This window comes from Bombus fervidus, chromosome 10, assembly GCF_041682495.2.
Source record: "Bombus fervidus isolate BK054 chromosome 10, iyBomFerv1, whole genome shotgun sequence".
Taxonomy (NCBI): domain Eukaryota; kingdom Metazoa; phylum Arthropoda; class Insecta; order Hymenoptera; family Apidae; genus Bombus; species Bombus fervidus.
The window spans coordinates 10,942,919-10,966,172 of record NC_091526.1 but is presented as its reverse complement, the minus strand read 5'-3'; the positions used below and the strand labels follow the sequence as shown (position 1 = coordinate 10,966,172).

General features: G+C 44.1%; 2 protein-coding genes and 1 long non-coding RNA gene across 3 annotated transcripts in view; 2 read left to right on the top strand and 1 right to left on the bottom strand.

The window, feature by feature from the left end:
* The window catches only part of LOC139991550 (uncharacterized), a 289,560-nt gene that overhangs the window by 241,404 nt on the left and 24,902 nt on the right, over positions 1–23,254 (top strand). The gene's annotated exons all lie outside the window — the stretch shown is intronic.
* LOC139991530 (uncharacterized) overlaps positions 1–23,254 on the bottom strand; it is a 56,612-nt gene that overhangs the window by 9,199 nt on the left and 24,159 nt on the right. The window contains exon 4 of the mRNA XM_072011685.2: positions 3,088–3,276. Coding sequence (XP_071867786.1) covers positions 3,088–3,276 — 189 coding nt within the window. The remainder of the gene's footprint in view (positions 1–3,087; positions 3,277–23,254) is intronic.
* Positions 17,299–20,045, top strand: LOC139991396 (uncharacterized). The gene is made up of 3 exons (XR_011800826.1): positions 17,299–18,081; positions 18,159–18,501; positions 18,565–20,045. It is a non-coding gene; the product is annotated as an uncharacterized lncRNA (long non-coding RNA).

Sequence of the window (23,254 nt, the reverse complement as noted above, 5' to 3'; positions counted from 1 at the left end):
CGACTGTGCAGTACCTATATATTTTTGTACTCCACGAAAGATCGTTGACGTCATATTTCTTGATATACACTGTGGTTCAGAAGTATCGGGCAATCTGTTTATTCGTGACACAAGAAATATATTTTAATTATAAATTAATAGGCGATTCGCGAAAAGATATTAAGCGTTGCTTCTAATTAATAATTCATCGTTAGTTTGCGTGCTGTGGTAAAATTTATCTCTGCTCTTTCTTCCCCTCTGATATTACAGTTTCTACCCGTGAGAAATAAATAGAATAAAATATTTCAATAATATTTTCAAAGCAGTGAAGTATGTGATATTTTATAAGGTCAATCTCATCGCTCTATGCGACGTGGTGACATCCGACGTAATGTGAAAGAAGGCAACGAACTGGATGGCCTTCGAAAACGCGCTTCGTTCCAAAGACACGGCACTCGTAGCCTCGATAGTGTGAGTATTTCTCGAATTCTGAGGGTATTCCACGCGACCGAGGGTGAACACCGCGACTTGGCGCCAGGCCAAGTATTACGTCGAAGTATCCCGAGCATCCACCCCTCGAACCCTTTTTCGTTTCCTGTCCCCCTTCTATTTGTCCCGATCCACGAACAAACGCATCGCATGGTTTTTACATTCCTTTAAAGAGGAAGTGCGCTAAGGCGCTTGTGGCTGAAATAACCAACAGCACAACGGATCTGTCTGTTTGTTCGTTTGTTTAGTCTATCCGGTGTTTTTTCTCAAAGTAGCTGCCGCTTTGTCGAACGTAAAGCTGATATTGTTGGCAACGTATCGATTCTTACTGCCTTAGTCCGACAATAGACGTCTCGTTTCTACCGTGACGTCACGGGTCAACCCCAAAAAGTCTTTCCTTCTAACTTGTTTGCCAGTGGATCAGATTTCTGACCCTTGCATTCGCCAAGTGAAAACGAGACGTTTCACCGGTTTATCGTCGATAATACCCTCCAAGTATCCGCAGTAATAATCTTCTCATTCTTTTCACCGATACCGTTCGATCGTATCTTTTTATCGTTGCGGAAGCACGAACATTCGGCTCTCGTGTAGGTACACGTCCCGAGTCTCGGCGAGTTAATTTCGTTCATCTGTCGATTAATGAACTTGCTGTCCGTGTGCATGTTACGAAAAGACTTATCACGGATTTAGGGATTCGATCATGAGATCCACAGATTCGGATCCACGCCCTTTCGTTGTTCGATCGCTTTCGATGGCTTAGAGTGCGCGCACATTGCTCGTGTATTCGTGGCGTCTGGGGGGAAATGAAAGAGGGTTACGACCTAAAGACGGCCACGGACAGAGTATCCAAAAAGGAAGGACAGATCTGAAACTCGGAAAAAATTTGTCCGTCGACGTCGACACCGGTGACACTTTTCCGATTCATTTCGATCGATTCGATCCACGAAATGAAATACCTTCAAAATGAAACTGATTCGCAACTGGTCAACCTGTAAATATCCAGCTGGGATTACGCTTATCTCGCAAACGGTGTTTCGATGAAATTACACCAATATCCAGGTAAGGGGGGTAAAGATAGTCGAAGCTCTGACCCAGCGGATTTGGCGAATCCCTGGCAAGATGAGTTTCCACGGATAAGTCTGAGCCGGTAAGTAGGACGATAGGCGGAGGCGAAATTGCCTGGTAACCTTCGACCTTACAGGGCCGTACGAATCCCGATAATTGCGAGCCTGTTATCCCTGTCAAAGAGGAGCCACCGGCTGACCCAGCTGCGCGAATCTCCGGCTGGCGGATCGATTTCACGATGTCGTGGCCGACTCGCCCGAACAAAGAGAAATATTAATCCTGTATGGCACTGATCCGGCATTCGGTTAACCGTTAGCGCTTTACGTCGCGTGGATACGACACAGAAAAATGGGATAAACCAACGTACTGTACACTGATCGATTTGCACGAATCGCGGATCGCTCGAAGTTTTCATTACGAGATAAAAGATACGAATTCGCGAATCTTGATAGAAACGAACGCACGCGTGCTTCGCGATCGGGTCAATTAGTTTAAGGCAACGAGCTATCGGCTGGTTTTCTCCGGCCGACATGTCAATTTGTCAATTTATTCACCTTTCCGCACCTGTTGCGCCTTTATTGTACATGGGATGCCGATTACTCGGTTCCAAAGACTTTACACGTTACCAGCAGACGAATCGGAAACCTTTGTTTCCTCGTATCTTCGAAGATCGACCGAGTTCTGAAACAGTTAGCTGTAAAGGGATCAATCGATGTTCGTTAGATTCTCCGGAGAATCATTTCAGACACCGACTACCCGTTTGTTGCGAAAGCTTACGTAGCTCCTTGAATAAACCATCGTTTATCGATTTTTACAAATTAATACTATGACCTCGATTTGCCTGAATCAATTAATTAGAATAGACTCGAGTAATCAAACGAAACGTTGTCATCTTTCGTATGAAACCGTAACTGTACGAAATATAATAACGCGTTGCACATTGTTACATGTACAGGTTCACAAAAACGTAATACGATACACGTTTTTAAATTTCATTACCAGCGTAATGAGACTCGACTACCGTTATTAGTTAAAATCTACACAAAAATTACAGGATGTTTAATTAATAATCAGTAAAAAACCTGAGGTACATTTAAAATACATATTCGTATTCTTTTGCTACCCGATGTTGTTCGGAAAATCGAAATCTTACCGTATTTTGTTTCTCTTCCAAAATTAATTAACAAGCCTTTTGTCCCTAGTTTCGATCAGCTTCACCTTCCACGAGGATTAACATACATTTCCATTATTACACGAACCATGAAATGCACCTTGCAATCGGTTTTGTCTATTCTGCCGTGCGGATCGCTAATGATGCAACCTTCCAATTATCAATGAATTGCGTGTAATTGGATCAGCGGAAGAAATCCTTTATCCGTCAACAAAATGGAATGCCCCCGTCCCTGTACTTCAACCGCGAAATAATTTGGATCGATGCAACATTAACGTCGACAGAAGTCCGCCAATCGACAAATATTCTCCGAAATACGATAACACGTAACCCTCTGACATAATATTTGCAATTCTGTCGTTGGTGATCTCTAATATACTCACTGCTCGTTCCTCCGTCTCCACGATAAGATGGTTATTCTTGAGGGTGAGAGTGATGATGTTCCCGTTGGCGTTTTTATTGGTATGATTCCCCGGAGGAGTGTACTCCACCGGAGTGGCGCTGGCCACGTTTACTTCCTCCATGACCTCGGTCTCGCAAATGTACCTGGGTCTGTCGAGGCCGTTCACCAGCTGAAACCAAAAGAAAAAGAAGCTGAGATATCTGCTCCCCGTAGTTTCTGTGCGGTGGAACTCCATTTATCCGAACTTGTCACGGGACAAACAGTTTATATAATTGGATTTCATATAGTAGGGGCGCGTCAATTTCCTCCATCCCCCCTCCCACTGTCTATTGTTTTTCGTTCACGTAATAGGTGCTTACGTTCAAACAAGTGAATTCACCAGCGAAAGTTCAATTAATCGGACGTTAATTTCGTTCGAATAATTGAAATTTTGCCCGTAAACTCACGTAACGTTACTATTAGTACGATAGTAAATGGGAGAAGCCCGACCATACTGTCAAAAAATGCAATTGCGCGACTGTCATAGTTGTATCATCGACGAGACAAAAATTCTACTATATACGTACCTGTCATTGTGCATATATTAAGTCAGAAATCGATTCTTTTAGGATCGATCTGTTCTTCGTACATCTGTCGTTAAATCATACAAAGCAAGAAAACCGGTCGATCGAGTTGGTGCTTTCTACGAACACGTAATCGCGTGGGAGTACGATTGCAAAGTAGCAAGGTTCACGGACCGTGCTTCAGTCAGAGTCCGATTAAAAGTTTTTAATCTGAGAATTTACAGCGGCGCGAGCTTGACGCTTCGCGGTTAGCTAATTCACCGAATTTACGCTGGATTTACGAGCTTTGCTCGACTAAGCAACCCGTTGCTCGAGGCGTTAATCCTACTTTGAAACCGCGAGACTTCGATTTTCGCCATCGCGTCACTCCTTTCCACCGCTGGAGAATTTTTCTGTAGCTGGAAATGTAAAAGTGGGTCAACGTCTGCGACATTCTATCGACTTCTATACACGAATGTACGTTCGTCACCCTAGTTGATGGATGCATACGCATAGCCTCCGGTTTCATCGAGCCACAATTCCCGGGCTGATCCCGAATAACGGAAGAGCAGTTATCTGTCAAGGAAATTGACAGCGAAACGGGACACCGGGGCCACAGTTACCCCGCGTTCGTTTCCTTAGGCGTCCCTCCAAGCAGAAATTCATCACTCGCTTCCCTAACAAATCGAGAAAAGGGAGATTCATCGGGCAACGTCCGTTCTTTTACGATTTTATTTCTATTCGAGTCTAGCGAGGTGTTCGCCGAGGATAGTCGGTAATGGGCGTTGGGTGACGCGACAAGTACGACGCCCGATAAGAACAGATAACCGGAGAATGAAATATCAGAAGGCACGCGAAACATTCAACGGCTTCGTTGCAGAACCGTCGATCGCGTTATCGACGGATCAAGCTTAACGAGGAGCGCTTATCGCGAATAATCTTTCCGTAAAGGGCAAATACTATTGGAGGAGTGTCGTTTTACAAGTGAAAATTCTCTTCTTTTCTCGTCTTTACAACGTTGCAAGAAACGTCTACTGTCGGCAGATTTTTCTCATCTCTGTGACATTCTAACCGACCTAACGCAATCGCTTATATTCCCTTTACGAACAACTTTTTGTCGTCTTCGTTTTCCCATAGATTTCCATGACGACGTTTCGTCTGGTTAGAGAGCGTTTTATCTACCGCGATATTCCCGCGGGTTGCAACCACGCATAGAAAATGTCAGGAAACCGAGCAGCCGGCGTATCGATAAAAATTTAATATTATACTTAAACTCGACACAGGAGATGTATAGTCGCTCAAGGAAGTATTTGATCACTTATCGTTTTATGTGCATATTGTGTGTGTGTGTGTCATATAAAGTATTTCGAAATTCCGCTATATCGCATTGTTATGTGGCACGACTATCGTGATTATGCGGGTAAAATTCGAAATGTTCCGTATAAGACGTACGATATATTTCCAAAAGATTTCGACGAATACTTTCGCGCGGAACTGTACGCGTTTCTGTTATGCGGAGAGTCTCGCGATTGATTTTCCAGAAGGTGCACATCCTCTGACAATTTTCCAAGAAATATTTCGATCGAAACATCCTGTTTTCCAAAAGCGGATACGCTGTACGGTGCATCTCGCGTCCCGAGCAGCTCTTTGTCTTCAGGACGGTAGTCTTGCCAAGCAGCGTAGCAGGGTGCGACCCCATTCTCAACCCTCCCGATCGAAGGCCTGATTGGTTCATTGCCTCGTTCGCCTCTCGATGATCGTCACTGATTTAGAAAGGGTGAACGCCGGGATATGTTCGAGGGTTCGTTAAAGGGGCGACATCGAGAGGGAAATTATTTCCGGCCTCTCAGTCCGCTCTTAACTACTGCTTTATTCCGATTACGACGCTTACGAAGACCGAATCTGTCGAGCAGATATCGCGTCTGCTTGGTATCTCTCTTCTAAACGAATTACCATTTTGGTACGTTCCAACGAAACAGAAATATTTTCTGTCGTTAGGAGTGCTCGACAGAAACACGAAAAAAATTGAAGAAGAAAGGGTTGGAAGAGGATTGTAACTAATTAAAGAGGATGGTCAACTAGTTAACCCTTTCGCCATCGATGTCGTGTACGCAAGTACTTGGTGCTTTAAGACGTTATTGATTAATCAAACGATAAACGCGATCGAGGACCACAGGAAACGAACGTAAACATTTTTGTAGACTTTTCCGATGTTGGTATCGTCCGATGTCTAAGAGATGCTTGATATAACCTAATTGCAAAGGAGATTTATAATCAGAGGATAAAAACTGTCTGACAAATTACCATTATTCCATCTTTAAAAGTAGCCGACTATGAGAATTCTCAATTTCTAGAGCATCGACTCGGGTCTTCCGGAAATATTCATAGAAATCGCGTGGCGTCGTGGGAACACGGCGTGTAAGTACGTTTGCCTGGAAATTCTTATCTCGTTCCTCTATCGTTCTTTACACAAGTCTCGCTCGGAATACATACCGATATAGTTCGTGGAACATCGCAGGGAACAACGTTCATCGATCGGGCGAATTCTCGAATTCGGGACGAGACGACGTTCCAGAGAGTATAACCCAGTATCCACGAAAGTGGTCTTTTCATTTAAATAATTGGTAGATCGAGTGTACCGCACTCCGAGATGAGTCTTGGTATTCAAAAGGTGCGTCGGAAGATAACACGGTGCTCGAGGTTGGAAAGCTCGACACACTCTCGAAGCGGTGTCGCGTAGCTATCGGAACGAGGGCAAAGAGGATCGCGAGAAGGAGGAGGTAGATCACGATCTGCCGTGGGCCTCCGTAGAGAATCAACGCGATTTTGTAAAGATCGAAAGCACCAAGAGTGGGGAAGATTCCTCGTTACAAGCAACCGCTACCTCCCTAATTGCCTCGATGGAGAACCGGGCCATCCGTCTGGTCGACGTCCACGCGGTTAGCGTAAGAAAGTTAGCGCCTATGAGCCGGATACGCGGCGGTGATTACGAAGAAACTCCTCTTGTAAGAAAGTAGCCCGACAACCAGTAATTTACCGGAAATTTTCGCTACAATTTTATCGACACGCGTATCGATTTTTGACCATTACCCGGCCCTTATTCGCGGGAGTCGCAAGCTCCGCTGCTGGCGAATCGACTTCGGGGAACTCGACGAGAGAAGGGAACCGCTTCGAACCGGGTACGTATCATCTTAATTGCCACCGCGTACCGGGGCTCGTGGATTAATGTGATTAAACCTGATTACACGTTTCATTCCGACAGAGCTGTTAGTTCGCAGCCGATCTTAGCTTTTCGTTTTAATTGCTATCGGATAGTTATCAACCTGAAATCCCCGGTATGCGGACGAGATACCAGCTTTATTCGTTTACCCGATTAATGGGATGGATATCCCTTTAGGGTGCAGGATACTGAAATGATACGAGTATCGTAATTTCACCAGCATCCGGACCTCTTATCTTAGACGAATACTTTCCATTTTACTTTTTCTTTTACCGTCGCCTGCTCGTTCCGTTTGCCGATCATTCGTAGCTGTATTTCGCTATTGAAAGTTCACAGAGCTTAAGAGTGACACAACACCGAGCCCTCTTGCGTTTACAATAGTTCGAGCTACGATTAATCGTAATATTTTGTACGCTAAAAAGTTTCGATCTCGTGCGTTATTAGATGAATAATAAGAATAATAAAATTGCTGATAAAAGATACGAGCGATCGTTAGCTCGTTACACAAAGGAATTTGAAAACTAAAGAAAAGGATTTCATTCATCGCGGATGCGATTGGTCGGATCGATAAACAGGCAGATTTACGTAACACCGTATAAAATTTCGCTGCCAACTCCTTCGTCTCCGATTTAATTGCGATCAAACGATTATCGATTCGGACAGCGTTACGCCAAGCGAGGATACACAGGGCTTGTTCAACGATACCGGAATTAGATTTAAATCGTAATTATGTGATAGATGTCGAGTTGTATGAAATTGCAGTAATTGTCGATCCGACGATAATTAATTCAGAGGGTAAACCGAACTGTTATAAAATTGAAAATGATAAATAGATAGATAGCCGATAACGATTCGCATATTTCGCTACGATTCAACTCGTTATCCCGCGTCGTTCGCACGTTCATTCATCTTTCGATGTTACGTCCACGTTATCTAATGGCATCGTGTCTCTAACGAAAGCAAGCAAGGATAAAAAATCTCGATCCACGCTCGTACACGACGCACGTTACGTGGTTCACGACGTACACAAACCTCGAATACTTTCACGCGCGTATACGAGTTCCAGACAACGACCTCAAGAAGAACGATAGAAAAGACGATAGTTCCTAGTCACGCTCGGCTTGGCTAGACACAGGCTAGACATAGACATAGACATAAATTCCTAGACTGGTTGGCCAAGGTTGTTTCATTCAAGTGAACGCGTGTCTTGTCTAGCGGGCTTTGAATCGCGATATCACCGGTATATCAAAGGGACCGACCGTAGAAAACGGTAATCCAGAACAGCACGACGACACGTTACGATTACAATTTCAGATCGCGTCGGCCGCCTCTACAGCTGGCCGAATGAGAAACGAAACCTAGGCGCACTTCTTTGCATAACAAGACCGCTTCGGTGGTCGGTCGGTTAACCGTCTAACATAAGTGGAACGTTCCGCACGTAAACGGACGAACGTTAGTCCTCGAAAAAAGAGACAGTGGATTGGTCGCATTGAATTCGCTGCGTTTAATGCGTTGCATTGAATTCGTCGCATACGTTGAAAAGGACTGGGAACGAAATCGCCGAATTTCCACAGAAATCGCGTGTCGAAGAGTTCGTCTGTTAGGATGGATTTAGTTATCGGTACCGAAAGGCAGCACTACACAGGTGTACGTGTGCGTGTGCGTGTGCAGGCGCGAGTTTGAAGCGCGTGTGCGTGAACGTGCGTGGCTGCGGTTCGAGTGGCTTGTGCCAAAGGGTACTGACCCTGACCCAAGGGGCATTGCTCCTACGGTGCGTTTCTCCCGTTCCTTTTCTGTTAGATCGCTCACACCGGCGTAGCGACGGCTTAGTAACGATGTCCGGGCATCATCGGGAATCTTTTTTACATGGATGCTAAACGGCTCGCCCGACAAACTAGTCGACGCTGTGCTCTCGGCTCGATTCTCCTCGAGACCGGCAGAACGAGGAAGCGATCGACCGCCACTCCCGACCACGCTCTCCCGCGACCAGTTCGATTGGAATGCTCGCTAAATGTTCTCCACGCCTTTTGGCGATCTTTCCGCTGCTAGAATCAAACCAATTTCAATTAACCGAGCGACCGTCGGTGAATAGCGTTCCTAGAATTTTTTCCTCGGTTTCTCGCAGTTATATCCTTCGTGTTTGTTTAAATGTGTTTTTCAAATATTTTCCGCGAAACTGCTCCGCTACGTTTTTATACTTCCTTCGTCGAACGCTTCTCTCGGACATTCTTTTTAAACATTTTTTTAATACTTTCTCTATGCGTTTCTTTTCAACCAGACGTTGCTTATATTTTCCAAGCAACGCACGAATGTCATAAAAGGCATTCGATATCACAAGTTTCGACTTATATATGTACATAAAAATATTTTATACGACACCAGCCATTTTTCAAGTACGTATAAAATATCTACGTACTGTACGAGTTACGCGATGGTTGTCGTTGGATGTTTAAATCACTTAGATCGCAAGACGAAAATCACGTCTCCAAACATCCTCCTACGAGGATACAGCGTTGAATGGCGGCGAATGGAGTTCCATCGAATTGAGGACAAGCGATCGCGGTCTCATCCCATCTTTGTTAGAAAGTATTCGAACAGGCGAGTCGAAAGAAGAGCATAGTCCAGCGATTCGCGTTCCGATTTCTCGGTGGTCGTTCGCCTTCCCCATAAAAGGTACGGCTAAAATCAGTCCCCGAGCCCCTCGTCTCGCGATCCTCTCCCTTCCAGTACGTCCTGTAGACGTACCGTCAAGAAAAGGATACCACGTAGACGAGTTCTGGCCAGCCGGTGTCCCATATACCAGGCCTTTCACCTTTGCCGCGAATCGGCGAGTCGCGCGAGCCAGACTACCATCTTTCGCAGCTTGGTCCGCGTGCGATTTTTTGCCACGTATCTCGCATTGAAATTACTCAATGGCGACCCATTGAGACATTCACCAAAAATGTATCATTCGTAGACAATGTACGAAACGTTAAAAGAATCCATGTTACGCGTTCCTTTCACTCTGCAGATTCTATAGAATCAACGTAAACGACTTTTTCCCACATGCCTCGCGAAAGAGTCACCTAATGATGCTTCCAAGAACCGAGAAATCGGTCGAAAAGGTATTCCCCGTAGACGAAATCTTGGTCGAATTATTTGTTTCTTTTGATTTGCCAAATTCTAAAGAATCGAGGCGTACGAGAAGTTGCAACTTATTTCGCTGCGATTTCTTTTAACGCCGCTCTCGCCAGACCACCCAAGCTATTTCGTGTTTCACGCGTATGCACGCTCTCGCGACTTTCAACAGCTCGCCAGTTCGAAGAATGAAAATAGTTGAGACAGGCATTCGACGGGTGAATGAAGTCACGCGATAAACACGATCGCGTAGGCTGTAAACATCGTGCTTTCGAGTATTCAGAAATCCTGTGGTTTCTTGTTACGCAACAACCCGATCGATCCATCGATCGTTTGCAGATCGTCACAGTGATTGTAGACCTGCCGCATATCGATGAAGAAATTCAAGCTAAAAGGCGAATAAAAATATTTTTGCAGCGTTGCTAGGATGCGACGACGCTGCTTTATGCGACGTATTTACGATTCGACTATCGATTTAATTATTCCAGTTACTGTACTATGTTTTACGCGCAAAATATCTATCCGCTATACAGAGCGTTCAATAACAGATTCTATGTCAAAAAATAAATTTACTAACTTCGATAATTAAGCGTCGGACGATGTTAGCGTGCGGTAGCTTTTTCGCGGTTCGACGTCCGTTTTAAAACACCGTACGTTGTTACGATATCTTTGGTTTTCGTTCGAATACGTCACAGACAGACTATATACGGTCGCTCTAATTCGGCCTTGAGTCTAATCCTCGTCGTTGACCGCTGGTCACAGACCCCGACTAACGTCCGTTGCAAATGGCTCTCGTTCGGCTCGGTTGAAAAATTCGCGACGCAGCTTCGAAACTATCGTAGACAGCCATTCGAATTCTTCTCGAATCTGGTAACTTTTTTTATCGTTCGAGATTACGAGAATCTCGTACGAGAAAACTTTCAAGAATTTTAATTAATCAATTGACTCGGTCTCTGTAATGTCGCGAGCGATTCTCGTTATCTCATCGACGTCGTAAGATGATCATGTAAAAACAAAGAACACGCGAATATCGAATACTAAAGTGTTGGGAGCAGTGGCAAACGAATATTTCGTGATCGAAAGTTAGAACGAAGAATGGGAATGCTCGGAAACTCATTTGTTATCAGTTAATAGTGATTTCTAGGAAGCTAACATACTCTGACAAGACGCAACCCAGTCGTAATTCAAACATTACTCATCTTCTCAACGGGGAAAATCCACTGTTTTATGAAGTATGTAACGCCACGTTAACGAATAGAATAGACGTTTCAAACTCCAGTGCAAAAAGTATTTTATTCGCATACAACGATTCGATATAAAACCCACTCTGGCAAGACGTTCGAACGGACGACAAAAGGACGATACTTAGTCTGAAAATGAAATGCGAAAATAATTCTCACGTGGAATTGCTTTGACGACGTAGTGGATTTAAAAATTACTCTTTTATGAAAGGAGCGAAATGTGACTCATCGTGTTTCCCTACCAATAGCCTTTAAATATAGTGATCTATAATCGAGCATTGTCGCGTCTATAAATAATGATGAGAGGAAAAAAAAAAAACTAAAATTTTTCACAGTAGAATCATCATTGAATTTAAAAGTACGGTAGAGGAACGATATTTTCGTTCGCATTCCAGCCTGTAGATTCTGGCAGAACGCGACGTCTATTCATAGGACAAGTGGCTTCTAACCTACGTAGACGGTCTCAAGGTTGCCGATGCTAGTTCAAGGCTAAGAGATGCCAAGCGGAAGTCTGGCACTGATGTGTTAGGAATACATCAAGAATTAACATGTCCAAAGCGTTCTTCCAGTGGATGGGAACGCATTAGACGGGTCTGGTTGGCCAGTTGCGCGGTAACATAGGTTAGTGACACTGTGAAGGTCGTTCCTAGCACAGACAGACTGGGCTGAGTCAAGCGGATTCGAGAGGAATTGAGTCATAGATCGTGACGCGATCTAATGGCGTTTACGCCAGCCGCTTAAAAATATGCATTCGGTCAATCGATTGTTTCGCGATTCTCGCGAAAATACCACGCGCTAACGCGTTTCCAACACGATCCTACGAGAGCCCGATGGCTTGTTTTACCAACGAATTAACAAACAATTTTGTTGTTCGAGAAATTTTTCAGTTATTATTTACCTACTACGCGGTCGATTCCAATTTCCAAGATTCGTCAAGATCAGGCTCGTGATATTAAAAGTTTCGCTTGTTTTCGTCAAAGTGGCACGACTGGAATTTTCCAACGTCTGATCAAACGCATCTACCGAGACGGTGCGGCGTGTTAATACGCCCGCTATCATTTGGGAATTTCCTCGTTTCGCGACACGTTTCTGCATCCTGCGCTCGCGACCTTCCGTTCGGAATCCTAAATACGATTCGAAAGCGCCGCGTATCCCGATGCAGGTTCCAGTTAATTCCATTAAAAGTTACGCAAATGCTTGATGTGTTTTGATATCCAGCTTAAAATCAGAACGCGCTATTTTATCTGAGAACGCGAGTTTGACGGTCTGGATTCGTTCAATCGCGACTTAAGTGGTTTAATTTCTTCCATGTTTGATACGGCTCAGACAATGAGTCAATTGATGCCAGAAAAAAATAGATTGAGTCACATTCATCGTGACTCACGAATTCGACCGCTAAACATAGAACTTTAATTTCGTATCGGAGTAACAATCGAACAAGGAAACTACGTGGAACCTGTCGCTGTCGTTCCGTTTGTTAATTTATTCGCTCGCCTAACCAAGTAGCTCGATTTCATCGAGCTACGTTATCGCGTCTCGTGACTACTAGAGACTCGTTTCCTGGAAACGCGGAAACGTCGGCGTGATAAAGTTCGGTCTGGTGGTCCGCATAAACGTCGGGTTTACGAGTACGCAGACGAGACTGTGCAAGTGGCCGCAAGATTAGACGCGTCGCAAACGCGCCTCGATTGCTTAGTCTGCGAACGAGTGTTTACGTTACGCCCACGAACAGACTCGTCACGGCTCATGGCTACCCACCGAACGTGTCTGACCATGATCGTCCACCTCCTCGATTCATCACTCTACTTTCGAATTTCTCCTCTCCTAACGCTGCACACGACCAACGCAGCCAACGCCGAACCGTTGCAAACGTTTTAACCAAATATTTTGCTTCCTGGAACGTGCATCTATAAAAATGCCGTCACTGCTAGCTAGACTAAGTGTAAAGAGAAACGAACGAAAACACGCGTATGAGAAAAATCTCGAACGAGGAGAAATATTGATCGAACCTTCGAAGTTTCTCAGCCTACTAGGCGAACAAATTGCTGCGATTGTTTAAAGAATGCAGAAGCAAGTTTAAAATGTTCGTACGTTGGACGCGAAAGTTCGATATAAAAATATCTAATTTAATATTTTAAAGTTTCGATGCGAAGATCTAAAGAGCGGAACCCCCGGGCGGTTTTCCGATATCTTCGCTACAAAATAACAAGAGATGTATAGTCAAAGAGCGTAGAAGTTAGTTGGAAGATTTCACAGTTCAAACTTTCGTATACATTTCAACGCCGATATATTCAGTTTAAGATCTTAAACTTTTGTATAAATTTCGCGGCAGGAATATTAAAAATAGCGGTTTCGTGAAATTTCTAAAGGCAAATGAAATATTCTTAAAAAAAAAAAAAAAAAAAAACATGGAAACGTTACGTCGAACTTCTCGCAGAATTCAAAGTAAATGGTGTGCGACTTCACGTAGAATAGAAGATTTTGAGAATGTAGTTGGTGGACGGTGACGCGATGTACCTCGCAAAATAGCGTCTATCGCGATCGCATTAGCAGACTCCTCGAAAGTTGCCTCTCCCTTCCAGCAGTAACGTGCTAGACACTCAAGGATAAGAATCTTTATTTAACGACTAGTTTTTTACCAATACCGTTAGAGGTTACAGACGGTCACACTACTTTGGAGGACGTTTGCAATTAGAAGGAAACGATCTAACCCGTCGAGACTCCGACATCGAAGATAATCGAGCTATGTTTGCGAAGAGATCGTCGTTCGAGCGTACAAATTTGCACACGATTACGAGATTTCTACTCGTTCAAATTCGCATTTTTTTGATTTTTAAACTACAGAGATGAACGATAGGGTACGTTCTAGCGGAGAACGATTGTTAGTACAGATTAACTTTTATATCAGAGATTAGATAAACGTTTGTCGTTTGCGCCGTGAGATAGTGATCGAACGTTGCTTGCAAGAGTCACGGATAAGTAACGAAGAAACTCGATACTTGTTTATCGGAATTTCTAATTAAAACTACGAGCGCAATATCGCCAACGGAATCGTACCGATTGTCGAAACAAATTCCAAATTATCAGCGAAAATTAATTGCGAAAGTTTATGCAATCGATGATTCGTTGAAAAATTGCATCGGCAATTAATTCTTTGAATCGCGTAACGAACGAACGTTGTATTCGTTTCGACTAATTTGTTGAATTCCGCTCTCGATTTCCTGGAAATTTCGCATTGTTTGCGTGGATAGGATGTCGGGACGTCGCGCGGCGCACGAGATTCGCTAGCGTAGTTCGTGGTAATAGACGGACAGAAAAAAGAATCAAGGCCGTCTCGGGAGGAAATAATCTTGATTGACTAGAATGAGCCGGCAGCCTTAACTTTTGCTTTCTAATGGTAGGGTCGCAGACGGTCGCTTCGAGCTAGCCTCGTTAGAACGATCAAGGATCCTTATTATTCCGGCTTAGTTGCGCAACTTTGCCGTAACGTTCGCCCGAACACCGGTTCTGACCATTACGTAAGTGTCTAAGCAAGCCTAAGAGGCTGCAAATGTGGCCCCGCAATGGCAGACCTTAAATGCCAACTGGATTCTTTGGCTAGCAACGACAAAGTAACAAAATAGCAGACGTTATTTCGCCTTTCTTTTATTCATACGTTTGCAACCCATAGCCTCGAAAAACGGAAATCTGATGCAATTTATACCAACTGCCCGCGCGCACGTGTATTTCTTTCTTTTATCCTGGATACATTAAAAATATTTTCCACCAGTGGAAAATCCGTATTCGTTCTTCGCAGGGGATCGACTTTTCGTTATTCTCGCTGCCAATATCGAGTCTCGATCACGTTCGTTCTATCTTCGTGACGCATGAAATATGGAGGAACCATTCTTCCGCGCATTCACCGGCGTCCCGCTATTTCTTTTCATCAAACGATAAAGAACCGCCGTTGAATATCTGAAATTGTACGGTCAACGGTACGGGCTTGATAATAAACGTCGATTAATTAATTTAACCTTTTTCTCCCGACGTATTTCGTTAACGAACACTAACGGAGCTCCGTGAATACTTTCGAGTTATTGAAAAAAAAAAAGAAAAAAAAAAAGAAAATATCGCCCGTTGTCTAACGAGTCTGACGGAAACGAGTCTTTTACGAATAAAGGACTCGTACGGCAGGCCAGTGAAATTGTTGCTTAACACACTTTCCAGCAGCCAAGGACGGTACAACGGTTTCCGGCCGTGCTTCAATTATTAACTGGAACTTCCTTTGTGAAACCCGCTCCATCTCGATTCCTACGTTTTTCCCCAATTTACCGTCTTTTCGGAAATTTACGAGATCAGCCGGTATACGAGACTGAACACACAGAACGACTAGATAACGCGGAGGAACAAAAGACCGCGAGCCAGGTCTGGTTTTGAATTTTAAAACGCAGAGAAACGTCCGGCCGACCGGTTTGCAGTCAGAAATAAAGAGGTAAACAAACGGACGGAAATAGCGTGCCAGGTTGTTCCCATTACCATTATTGTGAGAACGTAATTATTCATTTCGACGTTCAAAGGCTGGCTTATCGTCGCGTGAAAATAAAATCGGCTTTGATAGACCGCAACGTTCGACTCGCGCACCATGTCCCATAGCAATCGCTCTCACCGCAGAATTTGACACAATGTTCCGATAATTTTCACATTTCTCTAAAAACTACAATTTTTGCAACGACTCGTTTGGAATGCAAATTTGATAAAAGCAAATTCCGAACTCATTCGCTTTGCCATCTGGCGGATGCGACATTATTCGCCGAGCACGCGTCAATAACCGGTTTCGATAAGCCTCAACCATATTTCTCGCGTCGTTAAAAACAATTATCTTTTTGTCATCGAAAAAAAAAAAATAAGTGTAAAAGTAAAAGATACGATCATGCGACTAACGTATCAATAAACGCGAACGATATCGATGAATATCCATTTACATTCTATAACTGTGAAATGTTTAATCGTACAAAGGATTCTTTTTTCTTTGTTCCGACCGACTCGCGAAAGTATTTGAACACTTACCATAGAAATCTTCTACAGGTTACAAAATATTTTTATTTGTATTTATTACACGATACATCTTTAGTTTTCTACAACGCACACGATATATCGATAAAAAGTTTCTACGAACGTTCAAACGCTTTTATAAATTATCGTACGTTTTTGATGGAAACGACTCGAAAGTAGAAAATGTATCATCTTCGTGTCGATGTAAACGAATTACCAACACTCCTCCTTTCGTTGATCTTGGCCGACTTTACCACGGTCGCAGCCGGCTGTCAGTTTCGTTCTATTCCGGTTCTAAGGCGGACTCGTGTTAGAAACGCGTCGATCTATTTCACGACTCCAACTTGACCAAATTATCAGGCCGTACTCGCCACGACTGAAGGACGTCTAATGTTCCGGCGGGCGTCGAACCACGCTCTTCGAGGTCATTTTCTAATGGCGCAACGTGGTATATTCATTACCAAGGTCCGTTGAGAGACAACGACCTCGTCACGGAACGAATCAAGGTTCACCGTGACGTGCACAGAGAGTGCAAATGCTTTTTTCGTTCTCGTACAAGGGCCATTATCGCCTAACCTAAATTCCACGAGACGTTGGGATGTCGCGGAACATGCCTTTGACGCGTTTCTGATCGTCAGACTTCTTATTTCCAGCAGTGATTCTCCGTATCCTGTGATACGAGCCCGTTATCTGACGAGAGAAAAATCAGGACAAACTACATAAACGAATCATTTCGTGCCGGTTTCTCCTCCTCCATGATCTTGTCGTCTGATCTCTCGAAATGCTAGCTTAATCCTCTGGAAGCTACTCCCCGTCATTCGTCTCGCGTCGTCCTGCGTTTCGTAAGGAAATTCTAGGATTAGAGACTCCGAGCAAATCCAGAAGAGCGAGAGAGAACAAAAATTTCTCGTGACCGTGTATTATTTTTGTCGCCGGTATTTCAAGCCGTCCAACGTAAATCATCTTCGTCTCTGATGTTTTCCCAAAATTTCGCATCTAACTTGAGAAGCTATCGATAATAACGAAAAAAAAAAAAAAACAGCTCGCTACGGGGAAAGTTGGTGGCGAATGGTAAGAAAGTTCGTGACAAACTCGTCCCGCCAGCCTCTGGCCACCTATGTATTATTCCATAGAAACTTTGGCGTTAAAGTTCCGAAGACACATTGCCAACATTTAGCAAATTCGTCGATAAAATATAGCGAAGCTGGCGTGAATAATTAAGCCATGACCTCATGCCAGGAATTGTCAGGGAGGATCCGGCATGGCGCGTCTTTTTTTAGCGACGTATCAAATCGCGATCTGGCTTTCTCGAGGCCTCGTTAGTAGAAAACCGGCTAGTAACTCGGATAGAGGGAACTTAGTTCTCCTTAGTGGGCCGCCATAAACCAGTCGCCCGTTATGCGAGTACACGTTGCGCCGTATACCGTTAGTATACAGAATAGTGGTAGCACAAGCAGTCGGCCAGGTAGTGCGAGTATTATGCCCACGTCTCTCGTATAATACCCAAAAGCAATCTTCGTCGGAGAGGTCACCGAGACAAAGACCAAAGATGGCCCGTCGCGATATTCCGCCGCCAGCTTTGCACCGTCCACGCCATTATATCCTACTCCCGGATGGCGAATCTCCGATTTCTGTCCAGGGAAACCGTTGTTAACCCCCTGAATATCGTCCAACCCCTTTGACATCTTCCTTATTGTCTTCCTTATAATCGACCGCTTTCTTCTCTCCACAGAGGGAACGTCTTAAGAAAGTGGAATTTGCTCCGTATATCTGCTGTCTTATACACGCTGTCTTCTATGCTTTTGTATTACGTAGATCAATCAGTAAGTAAGTTTTCTCCACTTTCCAACTTCTGTTCTAAAAGAGCAATATATTCGCCATTGTATCCATTTCTGGTCAGAAATATCAGGACATTTGGAGAAAACTAAGGCAAAACCCGACGAATCGTTAGGAAATAATTAAATCTCGTTTAAAACCTTGGAATTCGTATTGTGTTCGGTGCAACGAAAATCTCGCCAACCATATACAGTGTCCCGGCAATCACGATACGGATTACAATATTTCGATGCGATAGTGGCTGGAAATCATTCGTACATGAATAACGAAGCAGAGGACGCAACGTTAGAATGGTGTCGGGAAATTGGATGCAAATTCATTGAAGACGGAATTTATAAATTGGTTGCTCGTTACGGCGAACGTTTGTAGAGACTAACAAGGAACTTGTTACGAAGACGTAATTAAATGTAAGTTCACGCGATCAATAAAACTATTTTTTCAAGAGTCAGGGTCTAATAATTTCACCACAGATTTATCGCGACACGTTGAAATTACCGCTAGGCGGAGAAAAGTTTCTCCACTCAATGGGTGAGATAACAAGACTGGATAATTCTCGGCTACGTTAAGAGAAAGAAAATTGTTGCGAGGAAGTGGTGAGAGGCGGCCCGAAGGAATTTATGCGGAAACTAATGAAAAATAGAAGTACGACCAACCAGAAAAAGAGAAAACGGAAGCGTTAATCTGAGAATTGCTGTGTCAGAGACGCGGCCCGTTGCTGCATCGAAATGAGTTTTTAAATTAAATTTTCAAACATTGCCCGCTACGTTGTTCGCCTTCCGAGGAGCTTTAATTAAATGACACGGGCCGTGCTGCAGTTGCCGATACTGCGCTTGCTTTTTCCACGCTTCCTCTTCGCGTTTTTCTGTACGTAGCGTACGGTAGCTCGAACAACAGTTGGTCCCAAAAAAAGGCGGATGAACGATGGTTTACAACGAAACACGTCGAAAGACACAACGAAGCGATCGAGAAGCGAACAACGATGGTTGGAACTCGTCAAACGAAACGAATCTGGCATAATAATTTATATGCATCATAAACGAATCGAGGATAATAATAGCCTTCTCGAAAATTGAAGAAGAAATCGTCCTTTGAAGACCTTGTTACAAACCTATTTTATCAGAGCTTGTTACACGTGTGTGTAATTTTTAGCTTGTTCCTTTCGTACACTAGCGAGTAATGGACAGTATCTGTTAATTATTATCACCGATAACAATAATAACACATAATAATAATAGTATCAATTATTATCAAAACTAACTGCAGTCATGAGTTGCCTGGACACATTCGAACGAGACACGAGGAAACAGAATGGCATTGCCGATGAAAGTATACTTAGACGATATATCGGTAAAAAATGGTACACTTTTCTGAGTGCAAAAATTCTACCTCTCGCCGTTCTTCGATGACGAGCACCACGTCAGAAATAAAAAGTGGAAACGGTGGCGATTAAACAGTTTGCCTGTGACAGGGATCGAACCTGTCGTGTCAACTCTTCAAAAATATCTCGAACGTCGTTTTAGTCGAGTATAATTCGACAAAATATCTGTGTGGAGGACACTCCATGTTTTCGATGCGTCGCTAGATGAGTGGTGCTCATAAACGTTGAACTCGGAGATTGATATTCATCGAGAGTTCTTGAAAATGTATTAAGTTCGTCGAACATTAACTCGAGGCTAACCAAACTATCGTTTAGAAAAACATCTCGTAAATCTAAACAGCGTGTATTTAGGCATCGGGTTGCATAGAAACTATAGATCTAGAACAAAGACTTTAGAATCGTTCGAACGACTTAATTAGACGAATCTATTTCTTGAGTGGAACGAATGCAAGCAGAGCTGCGAATATTGCAAGTTCTTCTAAATTTCTAATGTTCCAACGAAAAGGAAAAGATATTGATTTTTCGTGATCTAATGGCGAAATAGAATATTCTGAATCGCGTTCCATACAAATAAACGACCACGCAGATAAATCACATGTTCGAAAGTATGTTAAATAGGTATCGTAAAATATTATGACGCGATCAAATTAAGTTTTATAAGATATAACGAAGAGACTGGCGTTTATAATTACCATATCTCGTAAAATTATTCTTTTACTTGGTCTTTATCTTCGAATACTTAAAATTCTAATCTGATAGGACGATTTCTGACGTTAACATAACCAGCGATATTTGAATTGTAATCACACGTAATACGATAGAACCTTGCTTACTGAAACAAAATTTTAATTACCGCCACTGAGTTAGACGAACTCCTGCCGATAGAATTCATTTATGTGAATATTAACTCGTACGAAAAAAAAATCACAATTACCGAAAAGGATATTAATACGTATCGGAGTTACATGAACTAAGTTTATCTAAATGGTAAATGGACATCAACTCTATCAAAAGTAATAAACAGTAAAATATATTACCGTGTTTTTTAAAATGTAATATAGGTAAATTGTAGTCTGCTGACTATAATTCAAAAACGGTAATAAATGTTATAATTGTCAATTCGTCACTAATTCGTACGCTTTGGTCAAATTGAAATATACCGTTACGAACCGGCAAAAATGTGGGAATGCTGACGAACGATAGTGTACGTACTCGGAACATGTGATCTATAAAGCGTCTGTGTCGGTACGATAGCGGGAAAAGAGTAAGAAGGAGAAGCGTATCGTCGAACTATAATGAGCGGTGTTCACTGAATTGGCTACTAGATTTATTTTCGGGCCGCTTTTATTATAAAGGTCAAGCGAATTCGCTCACGGCGAATCGGCGAATCTCTCGTTCGTGTTTTCTCGAATCGCCGCTCCGCCTCCTATAAATGTTGCATGAGTGTCCAAAGCAACTGGCATTAATAATTTAAGTCTCACGACGAAAGGAACGCGGACGCGCTCGTTTGGAACGTCGCGAGCACCGTGAATGAAGCTTCTCCGGTTCGTTGGACCATCCAGAGAGTTCGGTTTCCCCTCGATTCTCGCGATTTTAATCCGACGAATTATTTCATCCCTCTTTGTGAAACGCCCTTTCTCTCCCCTCGGCTCTGTGAACGCGCGTTAAAATAAATTTCCGCGACCCTTCGCGATACCTGGCCTCCGTTTCGTATTCCGAACGGCGCGCATGCAAATGGGCCCGATTCATTTGGGGTAATCCGCGGAACTGCAGCGGTCGAAACGAAATCGTTCCCTGACGCGATCGTGCGTAGACCCGAAAACGTTGAATTTTCGAGGACGAGCAACGTCTCGTGATTAGATAACGATTCGAAACGGAAATTCTAACGCGTGGAGAATAAAACACGCGCAAACCAGTTTGAAACTTTAATCTCGAGGTCGATCGCGATGTTATCGTTTAATTTTCGCGCAGAATGAAATTCGAAATGAAACGCTGTCCTAACTTTCTCGCGTTTGAATCGGAGCTCGCGAGATGAATCTGTTGTTTCGACGAAGCCACGCGTACAGCGTTAGTCTAAACGTCCGTCCCGGCAAAATACGTTTCGCAGTTTAGAGTCTCGGTCGGGTTGTTTGTACGACGTCGGTCACTGAAATAATATTGACATAGTACTGGCGAGTGGACAGAGACTTCCTTGTGGTTCGTAGTCGAGATAAGTTAATCTCTATCATAGTCTGGAGCGGTTCGCGAACGCATGGCAAACAAGCGGTGTTATCGCGGCGCGGCACCTACGTCACCCGATAAACCAGACTGCGCCATTTCGCTCTAAAAACCTAAATCTGCGAGCGAATAGTTCACGTGGCCCGTTACATCTGCAGTTTGCTCGCGGAATGGCGGCGTCGCGCGAATCGATAACGCCGTTTCCCATTTTTCCGCCTACAAAAAGAATTTATAGCTCTATCCGTGAACGTCTGTTCGTGCGTTTTCGACGATCGAAACTGGCAAATCGCGCGTTTCAGTCTAGTCAGATTAGTCACGTAGTTGGAACGAGAGATGACAGCAAATGGCACCGGCAATAGTAGCTAGGTGCGCGCCCATCGATCCAATGAATTTAGCAAATCGTGTAGTCGAGCTGTCGTCTACTACCATCATCGACATGCGTGACACTTCGTCTTCCGCGTTGTTCGAACGCGGTTTCGTGTACGATCCAGGGTCCGTCAGGAGCCCGTGAAATGAAAATTACGAGGGGACAAGAGAGTGGACCGATGCTGCAATAAAATACGAGAAGGCTATAATCACGATTGGTGCAAGATACCTCTAGCCTGGTCGCGACTCCTCCGAGTGTGAACACGCGCGCACACATCGCCAAAACTTCTTCTCCTTCTTTCTCTTGGCTCCCCTCTATCGGCCTCCTCCGATAAACCCCCCTTCGAACCAAGCAGATTTCTTTCCTCTCTCGTTTTCATTCTATACGCTTCCTCCTTCCTCTTCCTCCCCTGCGGAGAGGAACTTTTTGTCTTGGCCAGGTTTCGTGCCACCGCTGCACAACCGAGCCGCTGCATTTCCGTCATGCACGCTTCGTGAATCCCGTCGAAACAGCGTGATTTCCTTGGGCCTCTTTTTCCCCTCCCCTGGGCCGTGCACTCCATCGTCGAGAGGAGAAGGCATTGACTCCTACCGAGTGGATCACGAAACCGAAGGAAGGAACCACGATCTAGAAGTCGTTGCATCTGCCCTCCGGTTGCTCTTATTGCATCCAACACGGCCTCCGCGATTCGTTCCTCTTTCTTTCCAACGGACTATCGCGTTGCGTCAGACATTAAGGGAGCGATCGTTCCTTTTTTATCCGGGTGACAATTGCGCGCAATACACGGCACCGGCGAATTCCCTCGCTCGTCTAATTTGGCTCGCAAGTACGCTTTAATCCGTCGGTCTTCTACACGACGAGAGACGAGAGGCGAGAAAACAAGGGAAGAGTACAAAAGGCGAGAAGAAAAGGCCCGCACCGGGTAGATCAGCGAAATCCCGTACGGCGAATCATAATTTCCTCGAAATTGCGCGACGAGATAAGAGAATCGTATACGCGGATACTTATCGCGAACCCCCTGTCAAAGGAAAAAAGAAGAGGAGAAAAAGGAAATTCCTCATTTCTCGACATAGGTGCTGGGATCAGTGGAACCGGCAGCAACAGCAGCAACATCACCGGCATTACCAGCCCTCGTCCTTTCCCCGTATCTCTTTCGTATTCCTCCCTCCTCTCTTTCGTCTATCCGTCTCCTTCTCTC